Genomic DNA, 20,881 nt, shown 5'->3' with positions numbered 1-20,881 from the left:
TACCTGCTTGTTTCTGAGAAGTGCCGGTACTCTCCAATTAAAAGTATTACGTTTTTCTTGAGATAAGCCGGTACTCTCCCTCTCAAAATAAAAAAGTGCCGGTACTCAGTACCGGAGAGTACCGGCCCATTTAAAGCACTGCCATGGACACGTCACAATGGAGACTCTTCACCGTGTCATCATACATCACTGCTTATGGGTGATACCATGTGTTTCAGTTTAACAGGGGGAGCAGGCAAGTCACGGGTTTAGACCAATGTCTTGAGAAAATCCAACTATTTACACATGAAAATGATCCTGCGATGAACCTGAAAGAAGGGACCGTTCTACCTGGCATTCTCCCCATCAGTGGTCTCTCATTTTCTCTGCTGCGGCGGAGGCCCCTCCCTCCTCTCTGCACGTACCCTGGACCTCGTGACGTCACACTGGAGGGTCTGTCACATCGTAAGTGTTCCATTCACAGAATTCTGCTCCTGGTGCTGCTGGGAAGGCACAGACCTCACACGTGAATTTAAAAGGTGGGTTTTCTCATTCTTCATGCAAATAAATGATATTTGAATCCTATGATCCTGTGCATTCCGGAGCGCTCGTTCGTAGCGCTACTTTAAAGTGCGTAATTTATTCATCTACAGGAATGACCCCGTGCCATCGGCAGCGGGCGCTCAGCTCAGTAAATCACATTAAATCCGAGGAGCGGCAATTGCCAGCGCTGGGCTCATTTACCGGCTCTGACTGTTTGGTGGCGGTGAAGTGGGTAAGGAGTAAATATTTTGGGTGGTGCGCAGGTCTGCACATCATGTGTGCATTGATGTTAGGTGGAGCTCAGAAATCATTCCATTTAACACAGGCCCTAGAAACTAAAAGCTTTTTTCCTGTTGCCCCTCGGCACATTAAAAGCTAAAAACGGGCGGGCCTGTTTAGACCCCATTGTGTAAATTCGATTTTATGAGCGCCGAAAAAATAAGTGATCCATAAAGGTACCCAGAAGGTGACAAACCCAGGCGGGTAGCTCCTAGAGACAAGCGGCTAAACACACCAGCGCTGCAAGCAGCGGAGGAAGTCATCAGCTTCCATTGTGTGTTAAAGTGGCAGGAGTTTGTAGCGCTGAATGTCATTTATTCTCTTTCTAAAGAAAAATCTAAGAGAAAGTCCAAACTATCCGAACAACTGAGTCCTTGTATCAGTCTAATACATGAATGAATACACAATAGAAACGCCTGAAGCATCACAATAATTTCAAAACAGTGCACTTGGAAAACCACACCTGGAGCTCCTTGGCCCCCATTCTTGAAGAGTTCCCCAACTCGCCCCAGCTCTGAAGCCCTCAGCTCCCTGGTTTACGGTAGTTCTCCACCCTCCAGATGTTCCCTAGCCTACTACAGCCGCGCAGTTTTCACTAACGCCCTGGTCTGAAGTAGCTCTGAGCCCGTCCTGAGCTCCCCATCTTCAGTAGGTCTCCAGCCCAGACAGCTCTTCGCACTCAAGTTCACCGCCCCCTTCTAGCTCCCAGACCTGGAGAAGGTCTCGGCCTTTCAGTAGCGCCACAGCCGTATCAGACGCCCATTCTACACCATCCACAGCTCCCTGGTATTGATGTAGGAAGAATAGGAATACATCACATACAAACAAACATAAATTCCCAAATCCCAATACAAGCATTTTAGGCTAGATAGTTGTAAACCAATGTAAGTAGTGAAAGGCTTAATACATGACATGTTAAAAAAAGACAGACTGTGGGTTCAATAGAAAAGGCAGGTCATATTTAGGACAAACAAACACTTATTAGTTAGGAAACATATATACATGCTGCATTGTTAAGTTAGCTGTGCTGAAACACACAAGAGGCCCCAGCCACATTAGAATGAGAGTTTTTCTTTAAAGCTGCACCAACTGTTGATTTCATAATGTTCACTCAGCATGAACAGGGTGGAACAGAAGGGTGTATCCTTCCTTAGCACAGGGGTCCTAAAAACCACAAGTCATTCATATCGTGTTAAGGGGAATTGTGTAAAGGGTCAGATAAGTATTTGCAAGGCAAGGCTACCATGAGCAGCACGCAACATATAATCTCTTGTTGTGCAGAAAGATAGATATGGTGAATGACGTCAGTGTAACTTACCCACCCATGAGGCCAACAAGTGCATGTGCTTCTTTCCAGAGGCACCTCATTATCTTATCTGTACTGCTTGTAGTTGCTTACGTCAATGGTGAACTCTTCACCACAGTTTTTTGTGGTTTTTACAGTATAAATGCTACTGGTGTTTGAACCAGAACTTTGAACTTCAGTCATGGCCTCTATGTTGAGACTGCCTGTTGTTCCCAGCTGAAAATCGATTAAACCTATATTATTGTGTTAAATTGATCTGTCTCATTTTGTTAACAGATTTCCCTCTAACATATTGGCCAGCTAAGCCAGGAGCTCTACTTTGATCCCACCAACTGCTGGACTGGGGGCCCTGCCTGTCTCCACGAGGTGATTTGCGCACTTTTTAAAGAGGTAAGGGAGATGCCAACATTTATGTAAAAATCTCTGATTTCGCGGGGACAGATGGGTCTCAGAGGAAGGTAGTGAAGTGGACAAAGTACGAGGTCTGTTCCTTTTATTTTATAAAGACAGTTACAATTTTGACACTGTAATGTATGTAATTCTTGTGTTTGCATGCAAGATTGTGTATGAATTGAGATAATATTAAGGGATCCCGGTAGTAAATCCGGAAGATACAGGGAGCTTGACTAAGTAAGTCAAAAGTGGTCAGGAGTAGTGTTGGACCTGGGGGCTGAGCAATTAGTGTATGTTTTAAAGAACACTCATGTCAACCTAACCCAGATATTAAATCTGGAAGTCACCATTTTGTTGTTGTTGAAAATAGTGAAAAGTTGTCCCCTCTATGAATCCAGAGGGAAGTGACCAGTAGTATTTTGTTTGCCCTAGTATGAAATTAAGAATTACTGTGTATGTATATTAAAATTTACTGTGTATGTATATGCATGTATAGACAGAAATGTGGCCACATAATAATGTCAATATATAAGTTTGTTATTTAGTGTATAATTTAGGAATAAGTATCGGACCTCCTATTTTTATGAAGGTTAAGTTATAATAGTATACTCAAAAGTAAAGTAATTGACTGGATTGGGCAGGTCCCAAAAAGTCAACTAATTAATTCCACATCCCTGGATTAATTATTCATTTTTATAACAGTCAGGCTGTCGCCCTCTGCAACAGAACTGACCTTAAGTAGATCAGCAATATCAATACCATAGAATCATTTTTTTTAAGTCAGAAGTTTATGTATTTATAGTATGTCACCTCTAGGCCTTAAAAACAACCTACATTGACATAAGAGAAATGCCTATTAGACAATTATAAAAACAAATATTCAAAGAACTAATACAAGGACATTATCCTCCAAGTTAAAAGTAGTATAGTAGCCTTATGAACCCCATAACAAATATTGACACTACTAACTATTATTCCCATTATGAAACTATAGAGCCTCAATATTGGAGGCTAGATGAAATATCAAATAGTATAGACTGGGACATACACTCATATATTGAAGATATACAAATAGAAGGAGAATTATCAGCTACTATACATACAAATATATTTAACTACCTTTCAGATAAATGTGAACAGGATCTTCGCATAATTAGAATAAAAGAGTTTATTTTGAAATCTACAAAACCTGTTGCAGTTGTCTTTCCAAGAGTAAAGTTTTAAATTTGTTTTCATGTGTGACACTGGTGCCACCTTGTGGCAGGAAAGTGAATATATTGAAGTACTGCAATTTTTCAGTGGAACCATGGGCAACAGTCACGTGAATTCCCTGCAATAATAACAGACTCATATTTAGTATTAGACCTCCTACTGTATGCATTTATTAGGGACCTCCCAGTATGGAATTTAGGATATGAATAATTTATAAACATGCATATATCACAATAACATTATTGTTTGTTGTGTCAGGCAAACAAACCACTTAGGCCACACATTAATGCACCTACCCAATATATATGTAAATCAACAAAGTTTTTAAAGAGATTAGGGATATATATATATATATATATATATATATATATATATATATATATGAATATCTGATGTTCACCTTCATAGCCTAATAATAGTTTATGTGAAGTCTGGAAATACCCTAGTAAGTAAATAGAAGTCCATTTAGAGTGAGAAACATATGGTACAAAATATTAAGTTCACTAAACAGACATGGGGTCTCCTTTAGAACACATGGTTAAAGTGTTCTTAGGAGACAGGGACAGAATAGGAAAATACTGTAAGGAATGGCACAAAGCAACATTAAAACTTGCACATGCATGACCCAAAGAGGGCACACTTGATAATACAATAATAAAACACATGGGCACCTTCCTACAGAGTAAATACAAGGGAAATAAACTAGAGAAAAGGAAGATCACACTAGACTAATGGAGGGTTTTTTGTGAAACAAATATGAATGAGTCAAATACAAAGCCTCAAACCCTCCCTTCGGCTCCTCCACCCCCCTATCAAGATGTGCCATTAAGGTTAGGCAGTGCAAAGGTACAGGGCATGTATACATTGCAACATGGTGCCCCACACTCATTACCTATCTCTTCACATCCCCCTGCTGTGGGATATACAGACCCAGAGTATAGCCCACCATTAGAATCTTTTTCTAAACATAGAGAATATGTTGACCCATCTCCATGTCCTCAAATGGCCAGTACACCACAGGAAATGTCAGGTGGGGACAGTACTAAGTACATAGGGACAGTAGATGCTACATTTACACTTCATTTAGAGGACGAGATGTCCCCCACTAGAAAGAATGAAGGTATACCTAATGAGGGATCAAGAGGGGTACAGAGAATGGAGGGGGCTAGAAAAAAGGAAGGTGTTTTGAAAAAACCGAGTGCCAATATTAAAAATGAGACAAGAAGGTTAGCTTTCACACCAGAAAGTCCTCCCACAGGGTGCTGGAGGTTCATGCACTCAGGAGCAGAAGAGAATAGTGTAGGCAAGTGGGTCACAGAGCAGGAAGATGGATGGGTAGACAAAAGAGCAGCTTGGGAAAAGGGGGAAGGGCCCCTGAGACAGTCAAGAGCCCACACTATCCCACAAATAATTGAACAAGAAGGACTAGATGACACAGTCTCCACACATAGCAGCTTAGGTGAAGAAGATATGGGTTTAGAAAAATCCTACAAAGGATCAGAGGGGGCATTAGATGACGTCACTGAACATGTTAAAAGAATGTCCCTTCTTGAGGATCATAACAAGGAACAGTCACAATATGCCTGTGAGGGAGACGAAAACAGTAAGACAGGACAGACTTTACAAAAGAAGCCAAGAGAATTACAGAGATTAGTATTTGATGGGGCGCATGCACGCCCATATGAGAGAAAGGGAACATTTGATATGGCAGGAAAAATGACACTGAGAAAAGACATGGCACGTGCATTCCCTGTATGTCCTGGCAATAATTTGACACCCAATGAAATAGTAGCTCAGTATGAAAATAGTTGGTACAATGTTGTCCCTTTTACTGACAACCTAGCAGGGTGGACAGAAGGATTGGCATCACAGATGACACCATGGCCGCGAGAGGGTTCCTTTGAACCCCGAGACATGGCTAATGCAGAAATGTGCATTTTTCAGGGTGCAGGGGATCCTTATTGGGATTATCCCTATATGCAGAAAAGTTTAAGAGTGTGGCAGAGATATGCTTGTAAGTATGACTCACGTCACCCTACTGGCAATAGGACTACAGTCCTGTCACAACTGCCCTTGATATTCAAGGGCCCAGGGGCGCCTCAATATATACCATGGCCCCAGATGGACAAAGAAAATCTTAAAAAACAGTTGCCACAACTTGCTGAGGGTGCTGGGAAATGGATAGCAGCTCTGGAAAAACATACTGCAAGGATTACTCTTGCAATAGGGGACATTAAGAGTTTACTAAGTTCCCTTATAGGAGATGAGACGGACACATTGTTCACAAAGGCAGGAGTAAAAGATGTGACATTGACTAACCCAAAATGTGATGGGGCACCCTTTATTAGAGTAAGGGGAATTGTTTGGAAGCAACTGAGGAAAATGTATCCAGACAGGCCAGACATTGGGTCCCTTATGGCACAAACAATGCAGCCAAATGAGGACCCAGCCCAATTCCTTAGCAGAATGAAGGAAAAATGGACACAGGAAGTGGGGGAGAGTTGGGATGTCACTGGACAGAATGCATTACTATTTTTCAATATAGTGAAAAAGGGTCTGCCAGTTGAAGTGCAGGATAAATTAGATAATATAGTGGCCTTGGAGGCCAAACCATGGACAGAGATACAAGCACACATAATACATTTTTGTAAGAAGAGACAAGAAAAGGAAAAGAGTGAGAAAGATAAAATAGAGAAAGCAGCAGCTAAATTGGTCCAGCAGAAACTAGCCAAGAAAACAGAGGAAGGAATTGCCACTGCCACCACCCAGTTAGCTGCAGTGTCCCTGGGAATGCCTCCTTCAGGCACCCCAATGCAACCCTACCAGTATGCCCAGAGAAGCAATAACAGGAATAATGGAAGAGGAGGGCGAGGAAGGTTTGGGGGAAATAGAGTAAACACATTCCAGAGGGGACAGACATGCCACTATTGCAAAATGACAGGACATTTCATTAGAGACTGTAGGGTTAAAAAGGAAGATGAACTTAGCAACCAGACCAGGACAAATTATGGCCAACAAATGGTACCGCCTGGTGGCATTGTAACACAACCTGCCATGAGTCCCCAAGTGATATATCTCCCACAGCCCCAAATACAAATGCAGCCTCAACCACAGATACAGCCTCAACAGTTACAGCAATCAGTGCCCCAAATACAGTATGGGCCACAGCAGACAGTGCAGCCCACCTTGCAGCACCAGAACTTACAAGGAGGGATAACTGTCAGGGGAGGGAACCCATTCCAGCAAAACTACATGGGAGGATATGCCCAATGAAGGTGCCCAAGGAGAAGTCTCGTGTGTCCAGTCTTATCGGTAACCCACAGGCCAGATGATGAACCCACTGTGATGGTAGCCATAAATGACAAGGAATACACCTTTCTCATCGACACTGGGGCCACTAGGTCCTGTATCCGTGAGAAGGGTCTGCCATTGTCAAATTTATCAATGGACACACAGGGGTTCTCCGGGTCTGTGATGAGGGTTCCATTCACTAAACCTGTGGAGATGGAAATAGGGGGGAGGTATGTTGATGGATGTTTCTTATTCTCCCCAAATGCACCAGCTAATCTGCTAGGACGTGATCTCATGGCAAAATTAAACGTGACTATTCACTTTGAAGAGGATGGGACTATGATCTGTTCAACACCTGGAGTATCTAGTACACGCATCATGACAATGGTTACACACCCCCCAGATGGTAACCAAGTTAGAGCCAGACCTGTAGACATTTTAGCCTTTACTAGAGCAGTGTACAACATCATAGCAGAAACACCAGAACTGACAGGGAAACTAGTTGAATTACCCAAAAACTTCCTCTTTAGACGACAAGGCCCCTGTTTTGAAACATTAGACAAAAACCTCATTCTGGAAATAGAGGCTCTAGAAGTGTCCCCCACCTATGGGACCCTGATGGCAAGTGACCACACTGGTGTGATGTGGGCATGTGTCATCTTTTGCGATCCCAACATGCAGGTGGGCGACATATCAGATGACCAGTTGTTTGCTGATGACTTTAGAAGGACAGAGATTGTTTTTCAAAACAGTGTACCTTTACGCACCACACTGGAGACAAGGCCTGTGATACCAATGAATGTCTCCAGTCCTATCAAAGATAATGACCTTGCGCAGGTACCCTCTAACTTATGGACAAAAGGCCCTTATGATGTAGGCCTCGTCCGCACAGCAGTACCATTCAGAATAACTTTGAAGGAAGGAGCAATACAGCCAAGAGTGAGACAATATCCTTTATCCAAAGAAGCAGAGGAGGGCATTGCACCTGTTATACAGGCATTGGTGGAGCAGGGAGTCATATACCCAGGTGTATCCGCCTGCAACACCCCAATTTACCCTATAAAGAAGGCCAAGGGAAATTTGTGGCGCATGATTCAAGACCTGCGCCCCCTTAATGACATAGTAATACCAGAATTCCCTATAGTACCTGATCCTTCCATCATCCTAACCAACATACCCCAAGATGCTAGGTACTTTACAGTCATAGACTTAAGAATGCATTTTTCAGCATTCCCCTGCACCAAGACAGTCATTATTTGACTGCATTTTCCTATCGTGGTTCACAGTACCTGTATTCCAGATTACCTCAAGGGTACTGTGAGTCCCCTAGTGTCTTTAACAGGACGGTCAAGAATGACCTCGCCAATTTTCAATGTGACAGCACAGTGTTGCAGTATGTTGATGACCTACTAATCTGTAGTCCAGCAGAAGAGCAGTGTAGAAAGGACACTGTGTCCCTGTTGTGCACCCTTGCTCAAAGAGGTTACAAGGTAGACAGGGACAAATTACAGTACTGCCAGGAAGAAGTTCAATACTTGGGGCAACTACTATCAGCATCAGGCCTTAGAGTTATGCCAGGGAGAGCAGAATCCATTCAGCAGATGACAGAACCTGAAACTGTGAAAGGAATGCAGAAGTTCCTAGGCTTATGTAATTATGTCAGACAATGGGTTTTTGACTACAGTACTTTAATATCCCCACTGCTTGCATCTATCAAACAGGCAAAAACACAGAAAGACAGGATAACATGGACTACGGAGATGAAACAAACCTTCAGTAAGATAAAAACAGAGATAACAAATGCACCAGTGTTAGGAACACCAGACTATAACAAAGAGTTTTTTCTTTTTTGCCACTGTAATGGCCAGGTGATGACGGCTGTCCTCACCCAAAAGTATCCTTTAGACCACAAACCAATTGCATATTTTAGTGGCCTACTTGATTCTGTCATGAAAGGTCATTACCCTTGTGAACAATCACTAGCCACAGCAGCCTTTGCAGTAGAGAAAAGTGCTCCCATTGTCATGGGTGCACCCTTGACACTGTATGCTGAACATGCTGTGTTTGCAATAATCCAGAAAGCTAAAACAACACTAACAACACAGAGAGTATCAGGCTATGAGATAATACTATCATTACCATCCTTGAAGGTGGTTAAATGCCACACAGTCCATCCTGCTACCTTCTTTGCACATCCCATTTCAGACACTGACGATGATGCCCATGATTGTGCCACATATACTCCAGATGAGTGTAGCCAAGCAACAGAAGACCCCATTCCAGGTAGTGTTGTGTATTTTGTGGATGGATCTTCCACAATAGATCAGGACACAGGGGTAAGACATACAGGTGCTGCAGTGGTCAGAGCGATGCAGCACAACTCTTCAGACACACTGCAGATAACTGAACAGATAACTTTGCCATCTCAATATTCAGCCCAGGCTGCTGAATTAGTAGCTTTAGTGGCAGCCCTCAAACAAGGGGAAGGAGAAACAATAACAGTATACTCTGATTCAGCCTATGTTACTACAACAGTGCATTCCAGCATTATGCAGTGGAATAGACGGGGATTTCTCAAGTCTGATGGAAGCCCTGTCATGCACCGCCCCCTTTTAGAGGACTTGATACAAGCTTTAACACTGCCACATGCAGTTGCAGTAGTGAAATGCGCAGCCCACACTAATGCTCAGGATTTTGTGTCCCGTGGAAATGCCCTGGCAGATTGGGCAGCCAAAGATGCAGCAACACGCCCTCTTAGTGATACACATACCACAGTTTTGTTAGCTAGTGAAACATTGACATCTTCAGACTCTTTTAATGCATCCAGACATTACACAGAGACAGCTCACCTGCATATAAGAGAGATACAAGAAAATGCACCAGAACATGAGAAACAGTTGTGGGAAGCCAGAGGATGCACACAGACAGGAACAGATTTAATATACAGACAAATATCAACAGGGAAGCCTGTCATGCCCCAAGCATTGCTACTGATAGCTCTAAACCAGCTACATCTTCCTTCACATACTGCTAGAGACAATATGTCCCTCCAAATACGTCAGGATTGGTTTGTCCCTAACTTACATGAGATGATTACAATGTACATACACACCTGCACAGTGTGCCAGCAGTATTCACCAAATCCCACATCTAAGGTAATAGCTTCCACAATACCTCGCCCACAAGGTCCCTTTAAGGAACTGCACATTGACTACATTGATATGATTGACAGATGCAATCATTATCGCTATCTGATAGTTGTAGTCTGCCCATTCTCAAGGTGGATTGAAGCAGGACCTTGTGTTCACTGTGATGCCAAATCTGCTGCTAATTTTTTGATTCGTGAGGTAATACCGCAATGGGGTGTCCCTGAGGGGATCAGATCGGATAATGGCACCCATTTTGTCAATAATATCTTTTCTCACCTCACCACCTTGTTAGGAATAACACATAAATTGTCCTCAGTTTATCATCCGCAAAGCAATGGAATTGTGGAGCGCCTTAATGGCCTCCTCAAGAACAGAATAAGTAAACTATGTGTGACATTGAAGAAGAAATGGCTATACTGCCTCCCTTTGGCACTCTTTGCTTTGAGAAATACCCCAGGATCAGATCATCATTTAACTCCACATCAAATAGTGACAGGTAGAACAATGAGCACATTTGTGCCATCAACTAGACATAAATTGGAGACTGAGAGTGCACCTGAGGTTGTACAAATTGAAATGAATGAATACATGTCTGAGCTAACCAAAGTTGCAAAGTTCTTCTCTAAACAGGTTACACGTGCAGCCAAGAAGCACGCCAACGCATCTCCTGCAAAGGATCAACAAACACCATTACCTTTGGGAACTTTAGTGTATATTCGCAATTTTGTCAGAAAGTGGAAGGACTGCAAATTCAATGGACCCTTCCCAGTGACAGACAGCACAACTACAGCAGTGAAAGTCCAAGGCCACAAACCATGGTACCACCTCCAGGATATCCGCCTGGCCCCAACCATGCCATCCATCCCTTTGGACACCGAGCAGGAAAAAGAGGGGGGAGAACAGGAGAAGCAACCGGAGTAAAGCCTCCCTCTAAAGCTTCAATCTTAGACAATTCTTCTTTTCAGTTATGTATTTTATGTTTGTTTTTCCTCCTCGTTGCACTGATATTGCTGCTTTTAGCCCTTGGATATTTAATTTTTTTTGATCCTATATCAATTACTACACGCATGCGTAGAACTGTTGATAATGATACTGCCCATCACCTCTCCATATTGCTTTGTTTGACAATGTGTGGTATCAGCACATGCACAGTATAAGCACATCCACATCCAACACCAGTTGTTATGTATGCTCTCTCATCCCCCATGCTGCTGGAGTAGATAACTTGCATCTCCCTAAAGAGGTATCCCCAAACATTACACATTGTCTCCTGCACCTATTTTTATGCAGAATGAGAGCACAGCTACAGCCAACTCACGTTAGTCCTGCTACTGCACGAGTTAACACAACTAGATTTGACACCACCCCAGAAGTCCTACAAGTCCTGACAGAAAAAAAAGAGATAATGGAAGAGATATCAAGAATGAAGGAAGCAGGACAAACAATGTTTCACCCAGATTGGGAAAAATGGGTATTACGTCGAGGTATTTTTGGAAGGTCTTACCCATCATCTGAATGTAGCAACTATTTAGCTGAACCCCTGCCCCCTGATTGCGCAGGCAGACCAGTTCTTAGTATCACAGGATCAGTATTTGCCCATGATAAATGGCATACCGAGGCCAAGTTCTCATGTAGAGCAATATCATTATGGAATGGTACCAAGACACAAGGTCCACTAAGCTTTAATAAGATAATAGGTCAATGTCAGGAAATATGGGATGCGAACATACAGAGATATACATGGACAGGGACTACCATACACCCTAGAATAGCAATGAAATTAACACACTTTTCTCTTTGTTTCAGAGGGAAAGGGACAGTGAAGGTGGGGAGTAACCTCAACTGCAACATCACCACCTACAACGCTGATATGCAGGGCGGCACCTCCAGCCTGATGGATCACTACTGGATGTGTGGGGCCCGGCTCCACATGCAACTACCCCCGAACTGGAATGGCCTCTGTTCCCTAGTGACTTTGCACATCCCCTCCCTGGTGATACCAGGTGTGGACATCTCTCAGTTACATGACCATCCCATGAGCCATCCAACAACCTTGCTTCACCATTACCGTACAAAACGAGCTGCTGAGTTTCTTGGTACTGAAGTGTGGAAAGGCGTTCCACAGGAACACAGACTATTTAATGATGCCCAAATCTTTTTTGGTAGCATCCTACCATTCATTCAGGTGAAGGCAACTGCACGCTGGCTGCAGATCACGCGCTTTGAATTGATGAAGACCATAAATGCAACTGAAGATGGGTTCAATGCTATCAAGGAAGAACTTCGAGCCCATAGGCTGATGGTAATGCAACACAGATATGTACTTGATTTAATGACGGCCATGGAAGGAGGGGTGTGTAAGAAGATTGGATCGGCCTGTTGTACTTATGTGCCGGCCAATGATGCGGACAATGGGACATTAACTCAGGCCATTCAGACATTGCATGATCTACAAATGAAAATGATTGATGAGGGGGGTGCCGCTGATAGGTGGTTTGAGGGCTGGTTCGAATGGGTGCCGTCCTGGATGTCGGGGTTGTTCAAGGCCTTGTTGCCTTTGATTGTGTTGTTGCTTTTGATGTGTCTTATTTTTCAGGTAATAATAGCATGTTGCAAAAGGATGACAGCTAAACTGGTAGGGACAGAGTAGTGGGTATGTGATGATTCCCCTAATTTCATTAGTAGATGGGAAGGTAGGAAAAGTAGTTGAATAATCAACTAGAGGGAGGAATGATGTAGGAAGAATAGGAATACATCACATACAAACAAACATAAATTCCCAAATCCCAATACAAGCATTTTAGGCTAGATAGTTGTAAACCAATGTAAGTAGTGAAAGACTTAATACATGACATGTTAAAAAAATACAGACTGTGGGTTCAATAGAAAAGGCAGGTCATATTTAGGACAAACAAACACTTATTAGTTAGGAAACATATATACATGCTGCATTGTTAAGTTAGCTGTGCTGAAACACACAAGAGGCCCCAGCCACATTAGAATGAGAGTTTTTCTTTAAAGCTGCACCAACTGTTGCTTTCATAATGTTCACTCAGCATGAACAGGGTGGAACAGAAGGGTGTATCCTTCCTTAGCACAGGGGTCCTAAAAACCACAAGTCATTCATATCGTGTTAAGGGGAATTGTGTAAAGGGTCAGATAAGTATTTGCAAGGCAGGGCTACCATGAGCAGCACGCAACATATAATCTCTTGTTGTGCAGAAAGATAGATATGGTGAATGACGTCAGTGTAACTTACCCACCCATGAGGCCAACAAGTGCATGTGCTTCTTTCCAGAGGCACCTCATTATCTTATCTGTACTGCTTGTAGTTGCTTACGTCAATGGTGAACTCTTCACCACAGTTTTTTGTGGTTTTTACAGTATAAATGCTACTGGTGTTTGAACCAGAACTTTGAACTTCAGTCATGGCCTCTATGTTGAGACTGCCTGTTGTTCCCAGCTGAAAATCGATTAAACCTATATTATTGTGTTAAATTGATCTGTCTCATTTTGTTAACAGATTTCCCTCTAACAGTATAAAGTAGCTCCCCACACTGCCTGAACTCCCAAACCTGTACTAAACCCACTCCACACTTGCCTGCACGGCCTCCATATCTTACAGTTGCTCCACACCCTGTGCTAAACGCCCGACCTCCCTCAGCCTATAACTGCTCACCACCCTGCAGGGTCGGATTGGGATCACAATTAGGTCTCGCATTGGCAGAAGTGCAAGCTATTGGTGTTGTAAATGACAATGGGGGTCATTCTGACCCTGGCGGCCGGTGGCCGCCAGGGCCACCGACCACGGGAGCACCGGCAACAGGCTGGCGGTGCTCCCACGAGCATTCTGACCGCGGCGGTTCAGCCGCGGTCAGAAGCGGAAAGTCGGCGGTCTCCCGCCGACTTTCCGCTGCTCGGGGGAATCCTCCATGGCGGCGGAGCGCGCTCCGCCGCCATGGGGATTCTGACACCCCCTACCGCCATCCTGTTCATGGCGGGAAACCCGCCATGAACAGGATGGCGGTAGGGGGTGCCGCGGGGCCCCTGGGGGCCCCTGCAGTGCCCATGCCAATGGCATGGGCACTGCAGGGGCCCCCGTAAGAGGGCCCCGCAAAGTATTTCAGTGTCTGCTTTGCAGACACTGAAATACGCGACGGGTGCAACTGCACCCGTCGCACCCCTGCAACTACGCCGGCTCAATTCTGAGCCGGCGTCCTCGTTGCAGGGGCATTTCCTCTGGGCCGGCGGGCGCTCTTTTTGAGAGCGCCCGCCGGCCCAGAGGAAATGTCTCAATGGCCGCCGCGGTCTTCTGACCGCAGTGCGGTCATTTGGCGGCGGTACCTTGGCGGACGGCCTCCGCCGTCCGCCAAGGTCATAATCAGGGCCAATGTCTTTTATTTATGTGTTTTGATTTGGAGTGTAGGGGGTGTATGTGGTGTGGAGTCGAAATTTATGGTTTGTATTTGAATTGTTACTTGTGAAATTGTGCAGTGTGAAATTGTGTGGTACGGAGAGTATTTGTGTAGTGCAAGTATGTGGCATGGTGAAAATATATAGGTGAGAGCTGCATAGAATACATGGAAAGGAAGATAGAGATTGATAAGTAGTTTATATCTCAACTGAGAAGATACAATGCAAGCTTCCCTCACATAGAAGGTACTTTGCAAGCTTCCCTCACAGAATTTACCATACAAGCGTCCCTCACACAAAGCAGATACAGTACAGGCAGCAGCAGTGCATGCTTCCTTCACACACAGCAGATACAGCACAGCAAGCTTCCCTCACATACAGAGCAGATACAGCACAGGCAGCAGCAGTGCAAGCTTCACTCACACACAGCAGATACAGCATAGGCAGCATCAGTGCAAGCTTCCTTCACACACAGCAGATACAGTACAGGCAGCAGCGGTTCATGCTTCCCTCACACACAGCACATACAGCACAGTAGGAGTGCAAGCTACCCTCACATACAGAGCAGATACAACACAGGCAGCAGCAGTGCAAGCTTCACTCACACACAGCATAGGTAGCATAAGTGCAAGCTTCCTTCACATATAGCAGATAAAGCACAACAGGAGTGCAAGCTTCCCTCACATAGAGCAGATACAGGACAGGGAACAGCAGAGCAATCTTCCCTCATACACAACAGATAAAACACAGCATCAGTGCAAGCTTCCCTCACAAACAGCACAGATAGAACACAGCATCAGTGCAAGCTTCCCTCACAAACAGCACAGATAGAACACAGCAGCAGTGCAAGCTTCCCTTGCACACAGCAGAAACAGCACAGCAACAGTGTAAGCTTCCCTCACACACAGCGCAGATACAGCACAGCAGCAGTGGAATCTTCCCTCACACATAGGAGCACAGACAGCAGCAGTGAAAGCTTACCTCACATACAGCAGATACAGCACGGGCAGCAGTGCACACTTCAATCACACACAAAGCAGATACAGCACAGGCAGCAGCAGTGCAAGCTTCACTCTCTCTCAGAGCAGATACAGCATAGGCAGCATGAGTGCAAGCTTCCCTGACACGCAGCAGATACAGCACAGCAGCACTGCCAGCTTCCCTCACACATAAGAGCACAGGCAGCAGCAGTGAAAGCATCCCTCACACACAGTGAAGATACAGCACAGCAGCAGTGCAAGCTTCCCTCACACAGAAGAGCACAGACAGCAGCAGTGAAAGCTTACCTCACACACAGCAGATACAGCACAGGCAGCAGTGCATGCGTCAATCACACACAAAGCAGATACAGCACAGGCAGCAGCAGTGCAAGCTTCACTCACACACAGAACAGATACAGCATAGGCAGCATGAGTGCAAGCTTCCCTGACACACAACAGATACAGCACAGCAGCAATGCAACCTTCCCCCACACATAGTAGATACAGCACAGCAGCAGTTCAACCTTCCCTCACATATAACATCACAGGCAGCAGCAGTGCAGGCTTCCCTCACACAGATAGCAGATACAGCGCAGGCAGCATCAGTGCAAACTTTCATCTCACTCAGCAGATACAGCACAGCAGCAGTGCACACTCCCCTCACATATAACAGCACAGGCAGCAGCAGTGCAAGCTTCTCTCACATATAAGAGCACAGGCAGCACTAGTGCAAGCTTCCTCACACACAGCAGATACAGCAGCAGTGCAAGCTTCCCTCACACATAAGAGCACAGACAGCAGCAGTGAAAGCTTACCTCACACACAGCAGATACAGCACAGCAGCAGTGCACGCTTCCCTCATATATAACAGCACAGGCATCAGCTGTGCAAAATTCCCTCACACATAGGAGATACAGCGCAGGCAGCAGCAGTGCAAGCTTCCCTCACACATAGTAGCTACAGCACAGCAGCAATGCAAGCTTTCCTCACATCTAACAGTACAGGCAGCAGCAGTGCAAGCTTCCCTCACTTACAGGGCAGCTACAGCACAGCAGCAGTGTAAGCTTCCTCACACATAAGAGCACAGACATCAGCAGTGAAAGTTTCCCTCACACACAGCAGATACAGCACAGGCAGCAGCAGTGCAAGCTTCACTCACACACAGCAGATACAGCATAGGCAGCATAAGTGCAAGCTTCCTTCACACACATCAGATACAGTACAGGCAGCAGCGGTGCATGCTTCCCTCACACACAGCACATACAGCACAGTAGGAGTGCAAGCTACCCTCACATACAGAGCAGATACAACACAGGCAGCAGCAGTGCAAGCTTCACTCATACACAGCAGACACAGCATAGGCAGCATAAGTGCAAGCTTCCTTCACATACAGCAGATAAAGCACAACAGGAGTGCAAGCTTCCCTCACATAGAGCAGATACAGGACAGGGAACAGCAGAGCAATCTTCCCTCATACACAACAGATACAACACAGCATCAGTCCAAGCTTCCCTCACAAACAGCACAGATAGAACACAGCATCAGTGCAAGCTTCCCTCACAAACAGCACAAATAGAACACAGCAGCAGTGCAAGCTTCCCTTGCACCCAGCAGAAACATCACATCAGCAGTCTAATCTTCCCTCACACACAACAGATACAGCACAGAAGCAATGCAAGCTTCCCTTACACACACCAGATCCGCATAGGCAGAAGCAGTGCAAGCTTCCCTCACACACAGCACAGATACAGCACAGCAGCAGTGGAATCTTCCCTCACACATAAGAGCACAGACAGCAGCAGTGAAAGCTTACCTCACATACAGCAGATACAGCACAGGCAGCAGTGCACACTTCAATCACACACAAAGCAGACACAGCACAGGCAGCAGCAGTGCAAGCTTCACTCACTCTCAGAGCAGATACAACATAGGCAGAATGAGTGCAAGCTTCCCTGCACACAGCAGATACAGCACAGCAGCACTGCCAGCTTCCCTCACACATAAGAGCACAGGCAGCAGCAGTGAAAGCATCCCTCACACACAGTGAAGATACAGCACAGCAGCAGTGCAAGCTTCCCTCACACAGAAGAGCACAGACAGCAGCAGTGAAAGCTTACCTCACACACAGCAGATACAGCACAGGCAGCAGTGCATGCTTCAATCACACACAAAGCAGATACAGCACAGGCAGCAGCAGTGCAAGCTTCACTCACACACAGAACAGATACAGCATAGGCAGCATGAGTGCAAGCTTCCCTGACACACAACAGATACAGCACAGCAGCAATTCAACCTTCCCTCACACATACTAGATACAGCACAGCAGCAGTGCAACCTTCCCTCACATATAACATCACAGGCAGCAGCAGTGCAAGCTTCCCTCACACATATAGCAGATACAGCACAGGCAGCATCAGTGCAAACTTTCATCTCACTCAGCAGATACAGCACAGCAGCAGTGCAAACTCCCCTCACATATAACAGCACAGGCAGCAGCAGTGCAAGCTTCCCTCACATATAAGAGCACAGGCAGCACCAGTGAAAGCTTCCTCACACACAGCAGATACAGCACAGCAGCAGTGCAAGCTTCCCTCACACATAAGAGCACAGACAGCAGCAATGACAGCTTACCTCACACACAGCAGATACAGCACAGCAGCAGTGCACGCTTCCCTCACATATAACAGCACAGGCATCAGCAGTGCAAGATTCCCTCACACATAGGAGATACAGCACAGGCAGCAGCAGTGCAAGCTTCCCTCACACATAGTAGCTACAGCACAGCAGCAATGCAAGCTTTCCTCACATCTAACAGTACAGGCAGCAGCAGTGCAAGCTTCCCTCACTTACAGGGCAGCTACAGCACAGCAGCAGTGTAAGCTTCCTCACACATAAGAGCACAGACATCAGCAGTGAAAGTTTCCCTCACACACAGCAGATACAGCACAGGCAGCAACAGTGCAAGCTTCACTCACACAAGCAGATACAGCATAGGCAGCATCAGTGCAAGCTTCCTTCACACACAGCAGATACAGTACAGGCAGCAGCGGTGCATGCTTCCCTCACACACAGCACATACAGCACAGTAGGAGTGCAAGCTACCCTCACATACAGAGCAGATACAACACAGGCAGCAGCAGTGCAAACTTCACTCACACACAGCAGACACAGCATAGGCAGCATAACTGCAAGCTTCCTTCACATACAGCAGATAAAGCACAACAGGAGTGCAAGCTTCCCTCACATAGAGCAGATACAGGACAGGGAGCAGCAGAGCAATCTCCCCTCATACACAACAGATACAACACAGCATCAGTGCAAGCTTCCCTCACAAACAGCACAGATAGAACACAGCATCAGTGCAAGCTTCCCTCACAAACAGCACAGATAGAACACAGCAGCAGTGCAAGCTTCCCTTGCACACAGCAGAAATAGCACAGCAGCAGTGTAAGCTTCCCTCACACACAACAGATACAGCACAGCAGCAGTGCAGGCTTCCCTTACACACACCAGATCCGCATAGGCAGAAGCAGTGCAAGCTTCCCTCACACACAGCACAGATACAGCACAGCAGCAGTGGAATCTTCCCCCACACATAAGAGCACAGACAGCAGTAGTGAAAGCTTACCTCACATACAGCAGATACAGCACAGGCAGCAGTGCATGCTTCAATCACAAACAAAGCAGATACAGCACAGGCAGCAGCAGTGCAAGCTTCACTCACACACAGAACAGATACAGCATAGGCAGCATGAGTGCAAGCTTCCCTGACACACAACAGATACAGCACAGCAGCAATGCAACCTTCCCTCACACATAGTAGATACAGCACAGCAGCAGTGCAACCTTCCCTCACATATAACATCACAGGCAGCAGCAGTGCAAGCTTCCCTCACACAGATAGCAGATACAGCACAGGCAGCATCAGTGCAAACTTTCATCTTACTCAGCAGATACAGCACAGCAGCAGTGCAAACTCCCCTCACATATAACAGCACAGGCAGCACCAGTGCAAGCTCCCTCACACACAGCAGATACAGCACAGCAGCAGTGCAAGCTTCCCTCACACATAAGAGCACAGACAGCAGCAGTGAAAGCTTACCTCACACACAGCAGATACAGCACAGCAGCAGTGCACGCTTCCCTCACATATAACAGCACAGGCATCAGCAGTGCAAGCTTCCCTCACACATAGTAGCTACAGCACAGCAGCAATGCAAGCTTTCCTCACATCTAACAGTACAGGCAGCAACAGTGCAAGCTTCCCTCACTTACAGGGCAGCTACAGCACAGCAGCAGTGCAAGCTTCCTCACACATAAGAGCACAGGCACCAGCAGTGAATGTTTCCCTCACACACAGCAGATACAGCACAGGCAGCAGCAGTGCAAGCTTTCTTCACACATAGTAGATACAGCACATCAGCAGTACAAACTTCCCTCACATATAACAGCAAGGCAGCAGCAGTGCAAGCTTCCCTCACACAGAGATCATATACAGCACAGGCTGCATCAGTGCAAACTTTCCTCACACACAGCAGATACAGCACAGCAACAGTGCAAGTTTCCCTCACATATTACAGCACAGGCAGCAGCAGTGCAAGCTTCCCTCACATACAGGACAGATAAAGCACAGCAGCGGCAGCAGTGCAAGCTTCCCTCACACATAAAAGCACAGACAGCAGCAGTGAAAGCTTCCTTCACACACAGCAAATACAGCACAGGCAGCAGCAGTGCAAGCTTCCCTTACACATAGTAGATATAGCACAGCAGCAGTGTAAGCTTCCCTCACATATAACAGCACAGGAAGCAGCAGTGCAAGCTTCCCTCACATACAGGGTAGATACAGCACAGCAGCAGTGCAAGCTTCCTCACACACAGCAGATACAGCACAGCACCAGTGCAAGCTTCCCTCACACATAAGAGCACAGACAGCAGCAGTGAAAGTTTACCTCACATACAGCAGATACAGCACATGCAGCAGTAATGCACGCTTCCCTCACAAATAACAGCACAGGCAGCAGCAGTGCAAGCTTCCCTCACACAGAGCAGATACAACACAGGCAGCAGCAGTGCAAGCTTCCCTCACACATAGTAGATACAGCACAGCAGCAGTGCAAGCTTCCCTCACATTTAACAGCACAGGCAGCAGCAGTGCAAGCTTCCCTCACATACAGGGCAGATACAGCAGCAGCAGCTATGCAAGCTTCATCACACACAGCAGATAGAGCACAGCAGCAGTGCAAGCTTCCCTCACAGATAAGAGCACAGGCAGCAGCAGTGAAAGCTTACCTCACACACAGTCGATACAGCACAGCAGCAGTACAAGCTTCCCTCAC

General features: G+C 45.9%; 2 protein-coding genes across 3 annotated transcripts; both read left to right on the top strand.

Annotated features, from left to right (window-relative positions):
- Positions 1 to 460: 460 nt before the first annotated feature.
- Positions 461 to 13,650, top strand: LOC138285565 (uncharacterized). 2 transcript variants are annotated; one of them, XM_069225659.1, is made up of 3 exons: positions 461 to 518; positions 633 to 754; positions 2,384 to 13,650. In XM_069225659.1, the coding sequence occupies exon 3, from the start codon at positions 4,469 to 4,471 to the stop codon at positions 6,983 to 6,985; it is 2,517 nt and encodes an 838-aa protein (XP_069081760.1). In that variant the 5' UTR covers positions 461 to 518; positions 633 to 754; positions 2,384 to 4,468; the 3' UTR covers positions 6,986 to 13,650. The 2 variants fall into 2 exon arrangements, with proteins under 2 accessions (XP_069081760.1, XP_069081761.1); XM_069225660.1 differs by lacking the exon at positions 461 to 518 and having other exon boundaries at positions 590 to 754.
- LOC138285566 (syncytin-2-like) lies at positions 7,008 to 13,650 on the top strand. The gene is made up of 2 exons (XM_069225661.1): positions 7,008 to 11,116; positions 11,959 to 13,650. The coding sequence occupies exons 1-2, from the start codon at positions 10,968 to 10,970 to the stop codon at positions 12,800 to 12,802; spliced, it is 993 nt and encodes a 330-aa protein (XP_069081762.1). The 5' UTR covers positions 7,008 to 10,967; the 3' UTR covers positions 12,803 to 13,650.
- Positions 13,651 to 20,881: the final 7,231 nt, after the last annotated feature.

The sequence above is a fragment of the Pleurodeles waltl genome, chromosome 3_1 (assembly GCF_031143425.1).
Source record: "Pleurodeles waltl isolate 20211129_DDA chromosome 3_1, aPleWal1.hap1.20221129, whole genome shotgun sequence".
Taxonomy (NCBI): domain Eukaryota; kingdom Metazoa; phylum Chordata; class Amphibia; order Caudata; family Salamandridae; genus Pleurodeles; species Pleurodeles waltl.
Note: the sequence above shows the minus strand (reverse complement) of the source record. Positions and strands in the feature narration are given on the sequence as shown.